The sequence below is a fragment of the Oryza sativa genome, chromosome 5 (assembly GCF_034140825.1).
Source record: "Oryza sativa Japonica Group chromosome 5, ASM3414082v1".
NCBI lineage: Eukaryota > Viridiplantae > Streptophyta > Magnoliopsida > Poales > Poaceae > Oryza > Oryza sativa.
The window spans coordinates 20,737,082-20,753,807 of record NC_089039.1 but is presented as its reverse complement, the minus strand read 5'-3'; the positions used below and the strand labels follow the sequence as shown (position 1 = coordinate 20,753,807).

At 40.2% G+C, this 16,726-nt stretch overlaps 2 protein-coding genes and 1 long non-coding RNA gene across 14 annotated transcripts; 1 reads left to right on the top strand and 2 right to left on the bottom strand.

The window, feature by feature from the left end:
- Nucleotides 1-1,031: 1,031 nt before the first annotated feature.
- Nucleotides 1,032-13,627, bottom strand: LOC107278777 (uncharacterized protein At5g08430). Of its 12 annotated transcripts, none has more exons than XM_066310598.1 (14): nucleotides 13,334-13,627; nucleotides 12,504-12,583; nucleotides 11,179-11,372; nucleotides 9,560-10,427; nucleotides 9,200-9,321; nucleotides 5,552-5,611; nucleotides 4,134-4,184; nucleotides 3,807-3,877; nucleotides 3,510-3,667; nucleotides 3,108-3,197; nucleotides 2,986-3,042; nucleotides 2,375-2,431; nucleotides 2,167-2,229; nucleotides 1,032-1,747 (listed from the first exon to the last, which is right to left on the bottom strand). In XM_066310598.1, the coding sequence occupies exons 1-14, from the start codon at nucleotides 13,492-13,494 to the stop codon at nucleotides 1,374-1,376; spliced, it is 2,406 nt and encodes an 801-aa protein (XP_066166695.1). In that variant the 5' UTR covers nucleotides 13,495-13,627; the 3' UTR covers nucleotides 1,032-1,373. The 12 variants fall into 12 exon arrangements, with proteins under 12 accessions (XP_066166695.1, XP_015637305.1, XP_015637304.1 ...); XM_015781819.3 differs by having other exon boundaries at nucleotides 1,032-1,738; XM_015781818.3 differs by having other exon boundaries at nucleotides 3,108-3,194.
- LOC136356554 (uncharacterized) lies at nucleotides 3,660-9,222 on the top strand. Its single transcript, XR_010741429.1, has 3 exons — nucleotides 3,660-3,796; nucleotides 7,653-7,733; nucleotides 8,862-9,222. It is a non-coding gene; the product is annotated as an uncharacterized lncRNA (long non-coding RNA).
- On the bottom strand, nucleotides 6,574-7,279 carry LOC136356553 (uncharacterized; the record flags this gene model as incomplete). The annotated part of the gene is made up of 1 exon (XM_066310603.1): nucleotides 6,574-7,279. A coding segment is annotated over one exon (561 nt), but the record flags the coding sequence as incomplete, so codon positions are not given.
- Nucleotides 13,628-16,726: the final 3,099 nt, after the last annotated feature.

The window sequence follows — 16,726 nt, the reverse complement described above, 5'->3', positions numbered from 1 at the left end:
GGGAGTGGAGGTCGAGGGAGCGGCTGGAGAAGGTGTGCGACGAGCTCGTCAGGGGCGGCCTCACCGGCGGCGTGGACGGCAACAGGGGAGGCAAGGAGGAGGTGGAGGAGATGAGGCGGGAGGCCGAGAGGGCACAGGAGGAGCTGGAGAAAGAGAGGGAGATGTTGCGCCTCGCCGACGAGCTCCGCCACCGAGGCCTTCCGACCCGCGGCGCTGCTCACCGTCACACCAAGGCGATGAATTGTGGCGACCAGCTTCGGCGAAGCAGCACAGGGGCGTACTCTCACCTCAGTTTCTCTCTCCGTTTTCCATGAAAATAATAAACACGAGTGTCTGATAGCTAATTAACATTTTTTTTCCCGACAGCAAATTCGCGTTTTTACGGTATCCACAAACTAATTACAGGTTTTTTCGATGCACTGTGACAAATTTCGCCAAACTAATTGGGTTTTGTTATTATTTTTTTTTAATATCACTGACAAATCTTAAGATTCTCAACTCAATTACAGGTTTTTTGGATGCACTGTGACAAATTTTGCCAAACTAATTGGGTTTTGTTATTGTTTTTTTTTAATATCACTGACAAATCTTAAGATTCTCAAGTCAATTGGTGATTGGTTTGGATCGTCCAGTTGAGTGATTGTATCCCAAATCCTGTAGAAGATAGTCGGAATAGCTATGAGTGCACGGTACAGCAATTACTTACAGACGCAACGGTGACAGAACACAATCAATATTACTTCAGAAAATAGGATACTAATCAGACTGCCGGTGCCTACGATTTCCAACGGTTTATTCTACAATCATATGCCTGATGTAGTGCAAATGAAAAGAAAACCAACTTAAAAGTTAGTGACCTAACCAAACAAAACTACACTTGAATCAACCGCGAGTTGAAGTTAGAGACCAAAAGAATCATTGTCAGTGACCACAAGAAAGTGAATTCAGACGTCAGGTAACATGATGCTAAAGGTCACTTTTAACAGCAGCATCATAACACTGCACCCAAATCATATTCCAAGGCAGCTATCTTTTCTAAAAGAACAAAAAGGAGTGCATAAACACATACAAATATAAGACCTGTTACAACTTGCAAATATCCCAAGTACTTTGCTTGTTGTAGCATAAACACAGGTAGCTGATGGGCACAGAATACATCCGAAGGCCAAAAGGCACGGTGCCTGGGATCCAAAAATTGGCTAAGGCATTCTAGTGTCAGACAAATATATACATACACCGCCTGACTGGCCTCCCCCACAATACTACAGAGGGGCAATATGTCACAAGAATTGAGGCCCTCCTGCATTCTGCCATATATGTAGATACATCTAGTAGACATATAGTTGGTTAAACAGTGAGGCTCCTGATTAGTGCTAACTTGTCAGCAGCAAAGCATCTTTGAGCAAGATGGCAGAGTCACAAGATTGGCCTGTTCTCCAGACTCTAAAATCTTCCTTGAAGTATCCAGCTTTCGACCAGTGACGCAGAATCCGCAGCGGAAATGGCCCCTGTTCGTCACCTTGAGGATCATTGTAATACCAGACACTTGCGTGCTCTGAGATTTCTTCCTTCGCTTCGACAGCTTTCTGACCACTGCATAATTTAGGCTTAGCTTCATGTTGTCTCGTACCATGGTCCTCACTTCCATCAGAATCCAGATCAACAGTCATGTCTCCACTTTTACCATGCAGATCATCTTCACCGTCATCAATGTCAATAACTTGACCTGGGTTGACAGCTGCAGTAGCTACAATAATAGTATGAACAAGTAGAAAAACTTGGAGAAACCAAAAAACGAAAAAGAGACATAAAAGACCAAGGATAGCATGCCAAAATAAGATCCCATCCCATCAGCACCAGAAAACATAGGAGCAAAGGTGACATTTTTTCATGTATTAGCACTGTGCAATCATCTGGTTTCATTACAGTGGTTAAACATGTAGAATAAAAAAACTGAGCAAATGAAAAACCATTTTTGTTAAAAAAAAGAAGAAATACTGTTAAGCTATGCCTGACAGGTTTAATAAAGGGTAAAACAAGATGAAATAAGCTAAAAGCACCCTGAAATCTTAGAATAGTTTAAATTTAAGAAAGCAGATAAAGCCAACACGACCTACTTTTGGAACCAGATGGAATAGCATTACTGGTGAAAATGTAAGTGCAAACCTTTAGTGCCATGGTTTTGAACATGTGATCTTGGCATATCACCAGGAGGATTGACTTCAATAGCTGCATCATTAAGCACGAATAACCAAAAACAGCCAGGTTGCCCAGAATGTTGAATATGTCAAAGGGAATAAATTGCAATGGAAACTTCAGGAACAGCTAGTGCCTGGTGGAACAACTAGTGGAAGGACGGGCAGTAAGAGCAAACCTTTAGTGATGACCTTTTCTAAACACGTTCCAGGTGCATCAGCATCGCCTTTGCTACCTGCACATTTAATAAGAACAATAAAAACATGGAAAGTGGCCAACCAAAGGATTTTTCTTACAAGATATAGTGCCAGATTTCAGTAGGCAAATGCTATTTACTCCAGTTTCAAATACTACCAGCATTAAAACTTGAGGTTATGCCATGTAACAACAGTCAATGGTTTGCTCACTTATTAGCCCACACCAGAGGATAGAGACTTCTAACTTGCTAAGCGAACACATATTCTAGGGCCTTAATGATGCAATCTAGACATGCATATAGAACATAGTGGGAGCTATTTCATAGTGAAGTTCCACTGCCATCGATTTTAAAGTTAGAGCATACTCCCTCCGTCCCAAAAAAACTCAACCTAGGAGAGGATGTGACCCCGTCCAGATTCATTGTCCTAGGAGGGGTCACATCCCCTCCTAGGTTGAGTTTTTTTGGGATGGAGGGAGTAGTTCAGAGGGTAGAAGTTCTATACTTATCCTTCAAGCACCACTGCCATCAAATTTTAGAGATGGATAGAATATAGTGGGAGCCATTCAAGAAGTAAATACTTATGAGAAAACCTTCATGTTTTTCTTCTGAGAAACTTTCCGAACACAAAGGTATGTCCCTTTTGTTCCCTATGCAAAAAAGCAGTGTTTACATCATGTTAAAAAACAAATGAATGTACACTATATAAGCCAACCTTTAAGTTTTTCTCCTGAACAACTTTTCAAGCAATCAACTCTATCCTTGTTGCTGTTGGTACCTACAGAAAAATCACAGGGTATACCTGCTGTACAGAAGAAATTACTAAGAACTTCCTGAAGGAAAGCATTGAAACAAGCAGCAGATCATGAAAGAAAATGATTAGCAATCCAAAATTCAACTCTTCATCAGCAATAAGTGTTACATTCCTTAATTTTAATATTTAAAAGTTCAATGGTAACAAAAGAAAAATATCCCAGAATGGAAACTAATCAGGCTAAGTGATTGTCAAGTCTCTATACCCATTGCTTCCTACTTTCCATTGGTTTCATGGCACAATATGGAATTGAGTAGTAAAGCAGAAGAACACGAAACAATTCTAGGAGTCCTAAAAACAAACCTGTATTCCTTTGAGAAGATTTGTTTGCTGCCATAACTAGAAATCCAGAGTCCTTACTATCCTCTACATCTGGAATAATTCGCGGGACTTCTTCAAGAAGACGTTGCCTTTCTGATGGTGTTCGTAGTAGCTTTCTTTTGTCAATGTATTCGTGCATCGTGATATACAGTCAAGGATATAACTGTACTGTACAAAGTTCACTAATCTTATAATTGCTGCAGAGTTAGAATATGAAAACAAGATATACTCGTTGGTGAATATCAACATGATCACAAGAACTCAATCTGGTAAGGATATTCAGCACGCCAACCTTTCTCATTTGCCATTTCAATCAATTTTTCCAGTCTCTGAAGTTCCTTGTTGATCCACTGCAAGAATAACAAACAATAAGTTGGTTGTCACTTCTAATACTATCAACAGATGAACTTACACTGCGAAAATCTATAGTTTTAAACATGTCACCAAAGTATTGGCTATATTTTTTTTAATACAAGAACATAACAATGGGAATTCAGATAGAGAATAGTGATTAGGAAACAAGAAAATTTGGTCTAAAATCTATAAACAATTTCAGAATGTACTGCATGACGCATAAAAGTTCATCAGGCTTCCTAGTGAACTTACATGACTCATTATGTCTGCATGCATACTTCTCGCTTTCTCCTCAAACTCAGCCTGTATAAATACATCTAGTTCAGAGCTCTGAAAGAAGCTTAGGCATAGTTATACATGTATGATGTATTGTTCAAGTATAAGAAGAATTCATACAAACATCCTAAGAACTTCCCAAATGAAGGGAAATATAGAATAGCACCGGGAAAATAGCACATAATAAAACATTATATAATGTCCCAAACATGCAAGTTGCAAATGGTGAATGAAACACTGCGGTTGCTTCCAATGTGATTAATCTCTGAATATATAACCAGCCATAAGGCAGAGGCCAAGATGCCAGATACACATGGTAAAGTATTACCCATTTGGTGATCAAAAAGATGAATTTCAGTGGGCGTAAAGGCTAGTTAGAGTTTGGTGCTTATTTCCTTAGAAAAATAACCGAAGCAACCAAAAAAACTTGAGTAGAACTTTTATAAGTCAAACTGCTTTTCTTAGTAGTTCATGAGCAAGTAGTTCATGAGCCAATGATGGAAATTAGGATACAATGAAAAAAAATTGCAAAATCAACTCTAAAATTAAGTTCCAAAATTCAAATTTTGGCTGCGGTTGATAAGCCAACAAACAAACATGCGAGGCCAAAATACTCCTTGTTTATAATGACTAGGGTGGCACTAAATATCTTCTATTTGTACGAAATGCAAGATCCTGTATTTGTGAACTTGCAACCATTTGATGATTTGAAATTTAAAAACAGTCCCTATACTAATGGATATATGTTCCTTTAAAGTTTCACACTATGGATCTGTTCAGATAATAGCTATATAGCACTAGACTATCTTAGTCAAAATAAAACCTAGGTTTTTCTTATCGAACAACACAGGATAGCAGTCTGTCATGAAGGAGAAAATAAAATACAAAAGGTCAAGACGGAAGTTCTGACCAAAACAAATTCACAAACACTAAACTTATTTACAAATGTGTCATGCACAACTCATGAACGACCAAACTGCCAAGGCTTAAGAGCCCAGACCAGCCAACCAGGACAGCGAGATTGCAAGCCCTTTTGCCCCAGCCAAGCAACAAAGGAAGCTTTCATGAGAACCTAGGTTAGTGCACTATAACTCTGGACAAATTTTGCATTAATCGCCATGATAAGAGGCTACTCAAATTTTCAATCTTCTTTGCTACCATTCCATACGCGAACTGTTCACATTTCCTATTAGCCACATCATCAGCCATCTTGTATAAGGAATTCTTGCTTTTAGCCCAACCATGTCCAACACAACCAAGAACCGAACATTTTTTTTTTTTGGTGCTATCCCTAAAGTATGCATGCTGCCGAAACAAGAATTTCAGCAGCCTATTACATCTGATAAGATACTTGTGTTCTGGGGAAATAAAATTTCAAAGAAGATTTAACTTACAACAGTTTGCCTTTTAGAAGGTTCTTTCCGGGACAATGAACGAAGATCTTCACATTCTTCCTGTTATCAACAAAAGATGGTTTGTACATCAACAAGCATTCAGGACAAAATACTAGTAAGTTATAGAGGGAGGAAATCACATGGTATTGCAAAAGGAAAATAACTTGCACAGTAAATGCATGTCACATCCTGATTTTCGTTTCAGGATTTATAAATTATTTAATAAATTATTAATAGAATTTATATTAAATGTTCTTTAATTTACAAGTGAAGTTAAATGTGGGAAATAAAATTTCCTAAATATAAAGCATGGATGGATTTAATTTTTATTAAATTCTCCATGATTAAGTCAACTCTCTGAAATTTTCTCGGATTTTTCGGAGCTCAATTCCTAAATGATACAAAGAACAGTTCAGTAATTATTTGATCAATAATGATCTAATTATAATTGTTAAGAGCTTTTCTTGTTTAAAATCCTTAAATTATAAATTGTTGTTTAAAAGGAATTATTAGAAATGATTTTAAAAGCCTAAAAGAGAAGATCTAATTTTAATTTGTTAAATCTCAATATAAAATTGGGCTAGATAAAATTTTGTTAAATACTTTGCTTAATTCTATAATTCCTAGATTTTTCTGGGATTTATTTGAGCTAAGGAAGTATTTTTAATAAATGGAATTGCATTTAAGAAATAATTTAAATTGAAAAAGGTTTTTAAAAGTCTCTTTTGGCTTTGGGCCGAAAGCCGGCCCAAAACCCCTCTCTTCCTCTCTCTCTCCCCGGCCCAGTCAGCCCAGTCGGCCCAGTCCGCCGCGCTCCTTCCTCCTCTCTCTCAGCCGCTGACAGGTGGGGCCCGCCTGTCGGATCCGTCTTCCTCGCGCCGCCGCCGCCGCCCGAAACCCTAGCCCGAGCCGCCGCCGTCTCCTTCCAAAATTCGGTCGATCCTTTCCTTCTCCGGCCGAATTGATAGAGGGGAAATGATCTTCGGGATCTCCTCTACCTTTTCTCTTTTGGAAGCATCGGCTAATTCGTTTTGGAAGTTCGTGGAATCGAGTTCGATTCGGATCGGCCTCTTTCCTCCGAACCCCGAAGTTTCCATCTCGTCGCCGGTCGCCGTGGGCCTTCGCCGCCGCCTCCTTGCCCCTTTAAAAGGACCCCCGAGCTCTCCTCTACCCGTCGCCTCCCTCGCCTTCGCCTCTCGTCGTCCGTAGCGCCCTAGCGCCGAGTAGCCTCGAGCCGCCGTCGCCGCCGTCGCTCCAGCCGTGCGCCGCCGCCGTTCCGGTCATCGCCGTCGCTCGGGAAGACCGCCGTCGTGGTCGCCAAGTCGCCGCCGTCCTCGTCCGCCTCTTCGTCGCCGCCGAAGACCGCCGGAGCACCGTCGCCGCCGTCGACCCGATCTCCGCCGCCGCTTCTTCCTCGTCGCCGTCGCCGTCCGTTGATCTTCCGCCGCTCCTTTGGTCACCGGTGAGTTCGCCGTGCCGTCCGCTACCCGTTGGTGCCCTCCGTTCGTGCCGAAGCGCCGCCGTTCGCCGGCGAGCATGCGCGCCCGAGTCGCCGCCGGTGGTGACGTCATCGCCGACGTCATCGTCCCCGTGAGCCGGTCGAGGACCGTTCGATCTCGGCCGTCCGTTTTGGATAGGGTTGATCTCGGCCGTCCGTTCCCGTGAACCGTTGCCGTGCACCCGGTCCACCGCAAACCCTAGCCGCTGACGCAATAATCCTCCTTTTCCTTTTCAAAAATAATTCATTATTGCGTCATAATTCAATTAAAATCCATATAAGTGTTTTAATCCGATTTAATCTTTAAAAATTCATAACTAATTCGTTGTAACTCAGTTTAATGTGGTTCAAGTTGCAAAAGTTGTATAAAATAAAGATCTACATATTAAAATTGTCCATAAATTGAATTAAATTTATTTAATTCTTTTTAAATGGGCTTTAATTAGATTTAATCTTGTAAAATTCATAATAAATTCATTTGAAGTCAGAATGAGGCCGTTCAAGTCTCATAATTCATCTAAAATTATGATCTACATGTTTGTTTACTTTTTATGTATTGTTTATTTGGTTTTTATTAGTCTTTTTCTTCGTTTTGCGTGTTAGCTTGTCGTTTCCGTCGTTGCGAAGGTTCGCGAGTGCGCTGGAAGTATTCAAGAAGATTAATTGAAGACCGATTATTGCAAGGCAAGTCACACAGATCCTAAACACAATCCTTTGAGCATGTTGATCCTATATTTAAATTCTCTATTTATTTCAACTGTGCATTTATTTTCAAATGTCACTGGGTGGTGTGAATCTATTCCTTTGTTATGGCCTGTTTGCATTGATTACTTTAATCCTTGATACCTTGGGTTATTATAATTTGACTAGTTGAGCTTTATATATTGGTTCAGCTAGATATTAGATGTGATTGCTTAGCCATGCTTAGAAACATTAGCACACTATTGGGATAACTTATGATTCATTATTATTTAATGATGGTTTAATGATAGTTCACGATGGTTAATCGTGATTGGCTAATTAATTACTTGCCAACTAAAACTTGATAATGGTGGGTTGTGAGCACATGGTTTTGAGAGTCGTGCTCATGACAATTAAGGACCGGTTCGCGAGCTACTATTGTGAAACATTAACCGTGCCAACCACAAGCCAGCGTGGGCAACGGCTTTACCTTTTGTATAGCATGAATCATTGCGGAGCACCAGACTGAGAAGTGGCGGAGATAAGCCCACGGGGGTCGCTGGGGAGTCCGTGCCTTGTTTTATAAGGGGGTGATTATGATCCAGGAATGGTGCACTGTGGTGAGTTGTGTTATGCAGAGGGTATTGTCACAGCCTCTATTCGGGTACTTTCCAGTATCGCGACGCATGGTAAACATGATGTTGAGGCTGTGTCTTGTGGGTACAGTGGTACACCTCTGGCCAGAGTAAAACTATTCGAATAGCCGTGCCCGCGGTTATGGGCGGGTTGAGCAATGTTTTTCGTGATTAGTCTCACACCTCTCACAATATTTATAGATGTTATACCTGGTAATAATTTGCTTAGCTCCTGGTTTGGAGTTAGATCTGTTCAGCCGGGTATGGTTGTTCAGAATGGTTGGGCCTGTGCAGCATGGGTGTGCTGTTCAGTGTTGATTAAAATTTCTGATTAATTACTCCACTGTTTTACTTCTCTTAAATGTTTTGCTAAATGCTGCTTTTGCAAATGAGCCTATATTATGCCATCCTTTGGTATCCTTGTGCACTTGCATATTTGCTGTGTGGCTTGCTGAGTATGTCATATGCTCACCTTGCAATAATCAATCAACCTCAGTTGAAGAAAAAGGATCCAGAAGGAGAAGACGTTTGGCTTATACCCCAGTTGAGCTGCCTGTGGGAGTGGAGCCGGAGCTTCGCTAGATTTTATTTTCCGCTGCAGTTTTCTTCATGTTGAGGACTAAGTGCCTCTTAAGTAAGTATTTATTCGCTTTAGTTATTGATGAATCTGTATATTAAATTGTCAGTTTGTGTACCTCGGCTGATTCCTGGACGAGGATTTTATGCACAAATAAGTTCGGAAATTACTAGTGAATTTCCGGGCGTGACAATGCAGTTCAAAAAACTATTCATAAGCAGTGTTGTTGGAACAAGGGAATGCACAATAAACTGTACCTCCTCAAAGTCTTCATCTGACAACACTGAAATTTTGACATCAGACCACATGTCGGAAATACATAAAAGGATATCTGTAGATATGTCCCTTATCTTGTATTCTTCCGAGGATTTCCTAATGCCTGTTACGTATGCTTTTGTTAGCAGATAATAAATAAATGATTTGTCACTGAAAACTACATGTTAGATTATATGTGCCTCAGGTTCAGATGTAGAATACATTATATCTTTTCTCTATCTAGCACACGAAAGGAATAGGACATTTAGAGGCGAAAATAAACAACATACAAGACAAACTGGTTCACTACTCTACGGATCATCGGGGAATAGCAGTGGGTAATGCTAAGAGATGAACATTACCTGTCACCTGTCCAAGCTGGTATAGTTTTTGAGGCTTGTGGCGACTATACTCTCTGGGGTCATTCTTTACTCTAACAAAACAGCCAATAACTTTACATTCAAACGTATCCGGTTGCTTTAGCAGATCAATAACTAAAGTTCTCCTCAAATAGATTAATTTAATGTTTTCACGGACAAGAGAAGCAAAGCATCTCCTGTATCTTTCAGACACCTCTTCTGGAGTACTCAATTCAGAGTTCATGATCCGACTTTTCCTTTCCATAATTGAATCAGTATTGTCCTCGGAACTATCAAGTGATTCATCCTCGGGTGTGATATTTTCAGCAATATGCTTTTCCAACAAGCTATATATCTTGTTATATTTCAGTTTTGATTTCCTAAACAGAGACCAAAGCTTGCCATCACAAATGACCTGTTTTTTCTTATCTTTCTGCAAAAGATCGTTTTGCCGAATGTACTGCTTCACAACTTCAGCAGCACCAAATTGATCTAGAGGTTTTGATGTATCTTTGCCTATTGATGACATGAATCCAATAAGTTCTATTGAACCCCATCCCACATAAACCTGTTTCTTTGTTTTTCCTTCCTTCAGTATGGTTTTCACTTTATTTGATGTTCCATTTGAAACAGATGGATAAACTGGCTCATCGTCGTCATCACTATTGCCCAAGAAATCATCATCTGAACTCTGCTCACTATTTGGAAGTTTCTCCATATCTGATAGTTCATTACAGTTTAAGCCACTTCTGAGAAGAGTATAGGCTTCTCGCATATTATCCAATGTCAACCCTTCTTTTTCTCTAATTATGTCCCAGTAATCCTTGAACAAAAATTCATATGTCTCCCTGTCACTGAAATCAACCCTCTCCTAGACAAAGGAGAAACATATGAATTTCAGTGTGTGTGTGTGTCTATATAAAGCAAGAAAGCAAATAAGAGAGAGAGAGCAAGAAAGCAAATAAGCAAAATAGTAGAGGTTGAATGGCATAGATCTATTTGCCACATGTAGCATTAACTCAAAGTTAAGAACCTTAGAATGGATTCCTACAAAAGCATAGACATAAACTATACTCACTCTGTCCCAGAAAGCTGGCCGTTTTAAGGATTATCAAACAAATTAACTCTAAGTAAAAATCACCAAATTATCCCCATTTATTAGCTGCAGTTGTCATTTCAGGTTGCAAGAAATATTTACTGCATGTAATTAATTAATGAATGCTAGTACTCCTATTTGTCACATGGTACTAGTAGCAGCAGTATTACACAGATAGTAATCATTAGACAGATTCAAGTGGACCAGAATGACTCGATGCCCCGGTTCTCTGGTCAAAATGCTAAAGCGACAAATTTTATGGGACATTTCTCGAATGGTAGAATGACCAGCTATCTGGGACAGAGGGAGTAATATGCAACTAAATATTACACAAGCGACTACACCATTAAAAACACACCTACTAAACAACATTGAAGGAACTGTTTACAGCTGTGAGGTACAACTATTTGCAGTACACTTACCAAAGATCTAAATATTATGGAAACAAACAAATTAGATAAAACAAAATGGTTTATGGCACTAACATAAGGCAATTTGAAATGTTTATAAGGATGTGCATTGTTACCCCATCAGAGTCAACATCGACGTTCTTCTCAATCATGATTGCCATCCTCAAACAGTTGTTGCAAAATCCCATTGTTTGCCTCATGACTGGGACAAATTCTGCTTGTTTCACACAACTACGACAAACAGAGTGATCCGGACAACAAAAGCATCGGTAGTATGAACGCCCTTTGCAGATAAAACATGTATGCCAATCTGTCATGCATGTTCAGTACTTAGGTCAGTTTTAAAGAAATTTGTAGTCCACTGTGGAACTAAAAACAATTTGAACATAAAATGTAATCTAGAAAAACCATGAGTGAACATGTTAACTTCTCATTGAGGTAGGCTGTCTTGGTGACATGCGTCAAGTTCAAGCCTGAACTTTGGACATATTATAGCATCTTGTACAGAATACTTCTTTAAGCCCTTGTTACCATCCTGTGCTCATCTTATGTCTTTCCCCAGCTAGTTAGCTGGCTGACACTACAGAATTTTGCTAATCATGGGTCATGTTCAGGGTTTCCCTTACCGTTTGGAGGGGGGTTCTCGCACCCACGTGGTAAGGCGGTTACCACGGTAACTGCCGAAAACCGTATGAATTTCATCGACAAACATTTGAATTCAAAACTTTGGCGGTTTCGCGGTTACCGCATGGTTTGACGCGGTGACCGCGATATTTGCGCGGTTACCATGAGTTGTATAGCTGAACAGAACAATGCTAAAAAAAATTGAAAAACCACTTAAATGTAGAAATTAGGGATAATTAGAAGAATATATAGGATACTTGCAAACCTAACTTTTGGATGTAAAATACAAAAATTCATTATGACCTTCTCTATATTATGAAGATATTTTCTCCTCTATTGGGCCTTAATGGGCCGGTTGCACAGTGCAACTTAAGACCCAATACTTTTTTCTTTTTTCCATTCTCTAAACAATTATCGGTTTTGCCCTTAAATTTGATTTTATCTTACTCTTTTTCAAAAAAATTCTTCACCATCTGCCACTAAAAATCAAGAACTACATCCATGATTTTTTTTTTTTTGGAAAATTTTGAAGTTTGGTCAAAATTTCCCAAACCCTACCACCGGTAACCATTACCGTACCCCCGTGGTAAGCTCAGTTACCAGCGGTAACGGAAACCCTGGCATGTTGGCGCATTGCTATGTCATAGGGTGTCACAACAGGTAAAAATAACAATCACTAAATGGGATTTTTTATTCAAAACATCATATTTTTTCAAATGTCATTAATTAATCAAGTTCGTTCATGCGCATAACCAAAAACATTTTTGCAACAGTCAGGTCATAGCAATACTAAAGAAAGAATGGCTAAAACACTCACTGCAAATGAATTGTTCGTCTGAATTGAGGAAGCTGTCATCCTTATCCACGCACTCAGGATGGTAAGCCTTGTGGCAGTTCCTGGAAGATGATAGAAGACGTAAACGCATAGCCAATAAAATTTTCCGAAAACCCAAACATGTATCCCAATAAGATTGCGATAGTTCGATCCATCTGCCTACCATACGAATATTTGTGGGTTGATAAGTCAATAACCCATATGTCAATCAAATAAGCGCCCAATACAACACAACAACCCCCATGAGGTAACTCTTTACTACTCATGACATTGTGGCATAATGCACTCAACTAGACGAAATGTAGCTTGCAACTACCACGTACCAACACGGTGAAGCATGCAACAGGGCAAGTTAACTAGACACCCCTGGTGCTGTCACTGCTATGCGGTACCGGTACTGGTGCCTGCAGCTACAGCAATGGCTGACCCATTAATGCACACACTACTAGCTAGCATGCACAACTGATTGACAGTGATACATGGGGCCAAAGGCGACAATGCCGCAGGGAGAAATCCTGTCTACCCAAAAACCTCGCTTAAACCCTCTCTCTCTCTCTGGCGGCCGCTTGCGCCACAGCTTCAGTAGTTCAGTGCTACCAACAAGTGCTAAAGCTAAAGCGAGCAAGGTTGGTTTTCTCCTCAAGTCTTATCTCAACAGATCAAGCACGAGTACTCTCCGCTCCTACGAAACTCCGGCTAGCCACGACCCCGCGAGCTCATCGCCGCGACAAACCAACCAACCAAACACCTGCATGCCGCGTCATGGAGGAAGCGGAAAGGCGGGAAGGGGGGAACGGACAGGACAGGGGAACCTGTGGTCGCAGAAGCGGAGGAGGCCGCCGTCCTTGCAGGCGAAGCAGTAGTCCTCCTCACTCTCCCCCTCCCGCCGCCGCTTCCCGCCCCCGCCTCCATCCGCATCGCCGCCGCGGCGCTTCCCGGAGCACCTCCTCCGCCTCCCCCTGCGCTTCCCCATGCCGCCGCCCCACCCGCCTCGCGACCGAGACGGCCGGCGCGCGCCGCAGCGGCCGATGAGGCCGGCCGATCCGTACGCCGCAATGCTGCGGCGGAGGAGGAGGAGGGGATTTGGTGAGGGAGAAGGGGGAGACAGAGAGAGCGAGTTTGAGAGAGCGGGGGGGATTTCCGAGGGGTTTGGGGGGTTTGGCTGCGTACTACTACTGTCACTTGGCCTTCCCCTGTGAAGTGTGTGAGTGAGGTGGGTGCAGCAAAGGTGGTGTGGGACTGTGGGTGTCAATCGGTGTGGAATTGTGGGGCCCGCGGGCGGAGATTCCCCGATGAGGGGTGTAGCGGACTGCTAGCCGAGCAAGCCTTCAAACACTTCCTCCTTCGAGGCTGTGTTTAGCTCCACGCTAAAATTAGAAGTTTGAAGAAATTAGAATGATGTGATGGAGAAGTTGGAAGTTTGTGCGTAGAAAAATTCGATGTGACGGAAAAGTAGAGAATTTGAAGAAAAGAGTTGGAATCTAAACAGGACCAAAGTTAACTAATACTCCATCCGTCTCAGAATACAGTACTCACTAAGCTTCACATTATAAAAGTCAAAACGTCTTATAACCTAAAACAGATGGAGTAGTAACTTGAAATGGATGGGACGTATTCTATTAATATGAATATAAATAAGATATATGTCTAAATTAGTATTAGTATACTTCTTATCCTACTCTAGGTTACTATATTTTAGAATGGAGGGAGTACTCCCTCCGTCCCTGAAAAAATGAATATAGGACAGAGGGAATCTGGACAGAGGTTCTCCCTCCGTTCAAAAAAAAACTTAACTTCTAGAGTTTGAATTTTGTCCCATAAAAAACCAACTTCTGCATCATAACTACCCTCAACACGTAGAACGAGAAGTTTATTCCTTCAATACCCTCTGTCTACCTATCACTCTTATTATTTTTTTAATGATTAAGGTATTATAGTCATTCTCACTCTCCACTAATTCTACCTAGAGATGCTAAGAATTATTATTTTTTGAATGAAGGGAGTATGTAATGTGTCACATCAGTAATATATTGGTTTTTTTATGGGACGGGGAGTATGTGTTTGCTGGTGATTGGGAATCGGAGCGCGCGGTACCGAGAGTAAAGAATGTAATCAATCATGAGATTAAGAATTTGTGCTATAGCTGCTCCTTTTTCTTTTAAAAGAACGTAGCAGGGGAAGCCCCCAACTGTAAGAATTTGTGCTATAGCTATCAACACCTTTTGTCACAAGCTTGTCTTGTGTGTGTTTCTCTTCTTTTTTTTATATATAACTCATAAAATTTATTTCCATACTAAAACTGAGTGCATTCCTTATGGTGCAATTGGTTGCACTGAACTGGTTCTTTAAAGCATTTGCACAAAAAAGGTAATTGCTGGAGTAGGCAGGATGCGAGATGTTTTGACAGTTATAAATTGGACAGCCTAAATGTTGCATTCTCACATCATTAGCTAACTTATCACTTATCAGCTAATCGATTCACTTCTCTTGGAATGCAAATGATACTATGCATTAAGTCGTGCGGAAGATCACTCGTTGCATTTGGCTCAGCAGTGGTCTAAGACTCCAATATCCAGGGTCTCGTAGAAAACTTCTCTTCTTTATGATGTCCACAATTGTTATGTTGTCCGTTAGAAAGGTGGTACTTGCAATATTCAAAAAATTTGCGACCTCGATTGTCAATTGCAATGCTACAAGCTCAGCCTGCACAGGAGAATCAGCCATAGTAGTAGTGGCTTTAAGGGCAACAGCAATGTATATTGCCTAACTAGGTAATAAGTAGCAAGGCTAAGCTAGTAGGGCCTTTGTAAAGAGAATTCCATGAGGAAAAGAATATTGTTTTTTAGTTGCTTTTTGCTTGTGTTGGAAGGAGAGAGTGAGAGACTTTAATGTTTTTTTATTCTTATGACTAGGTCATAAGGGCATCCACAATGTGAAGCAAAAGTAGTCCATATGTAATATTATATTTCACTCAGCTACCTATTACCATTGTGCAACTAGTCCATATGGAGAAAATAACAAAAGGTATCCATAGACATATGGACTACCCATATGGAATAAATAATACTATATATCTCTATTTCTCTCTCATCTCATAATGCTATCTTGTATCTATATACATTATGGATATTGTTATAGCTAAAGTCTCTTTATGTGGGTCCCATCTATATGGATCACTCTTGCCATATACATTGGTGATGCCCTAAGCTTACTATCTAGCATTTGTTACTACCCACTTCCACAATGCTTATAACTACTACCTCCGTCCTATATTACTTGTCTTTTTGAGTTTTTGTTTGTCAATGTTTGATCATTCGTCTTATTCAAAAAAATTTAGAATTATTATTTATTTTGTTTGTCATTTGCTTTATTATCAAAAGTACTTTACATATGACTTATCTTTTTTTATATTTGCACTAATTTTTCAAATAAAACGAATGGTCAAACGTTGCAAATAAAAAGTCAAAAACGTCACCTATTATGGGATGGAGGGAGTAGGTCATTGGAATACTATAGTACATAATACCTGCTTTTTCCTAACATTATGGATGCCCTAAGAAATATAATACTACCTTTTTTTTTCAAAATGTATGATGTCGTCGAATTTTTCACTATGCTCAATCATTCATCTTATTGAAAATATTAGTATAAATATATAAAGTTATAAATTAAGATTATATTTTATTTGATGATAAAACAAGTCACCACAAAATAAATAATATTTATATTTTTTTAAAAAAAAGACGAATGATCACACTTTAGACGAAAAGTCAATAGCGTCATATATTTTGAAATGGAGAGAGTACTCCAAAGCATTATGTGAGTTTGACATGTGAAAAAATATTCCAATTCCTGCATTTCCTTTAACCCAATAAGCATCAACACAAAAGCTATTTCCTAAGGGAATCGTTGGCATTCTTCCATTTCAATCATCCTCTTGTTGAGCATCCTGGACCACTTCATGCTAATTACATCCTGCATAGGTGTTGACCATAGCTTCAGCTACATAAATAACTTGAGTGGGTACCTTAATTTTGCCCTGAAATCTCAAATCATTCCTCCAAACTTGAGTGGGACTATGGTACTCCTGCATCACATCCTTCTCAAATTCCTGTTCACTAGATCATGTGTGGCAGCGCAACGGAATGTAAACACAGATGGACATGCAACGGAATGAAAACACAGATGGACATCGACAATTCTGC

Bases quoted from the DNA above. Each gene is read 5' to 3' on its own strand.
- LOC107278777 (XM_066310598.1), bottom strand. From the start codon at position 13,494: ATGGGGAAGCGCAGGGGGAGGCGGAGGAGGTGCTCCGGGAAGCGCCGC. The intron at 3,043-3,107 runs GTTGGCTTATAT...TTTTTTGCATAG, and splicing joins TTCAGGAGAAAAACTTAAAG to GGAACAAAAGGGACATACCT. The intron at 1,748-2,166 runs GTTTGCACTTAC...CTATTATTGTAG, and splicing joins TCAAAACCATGGCACTAAAG to CTACTGCAGCTGTCAACCCA.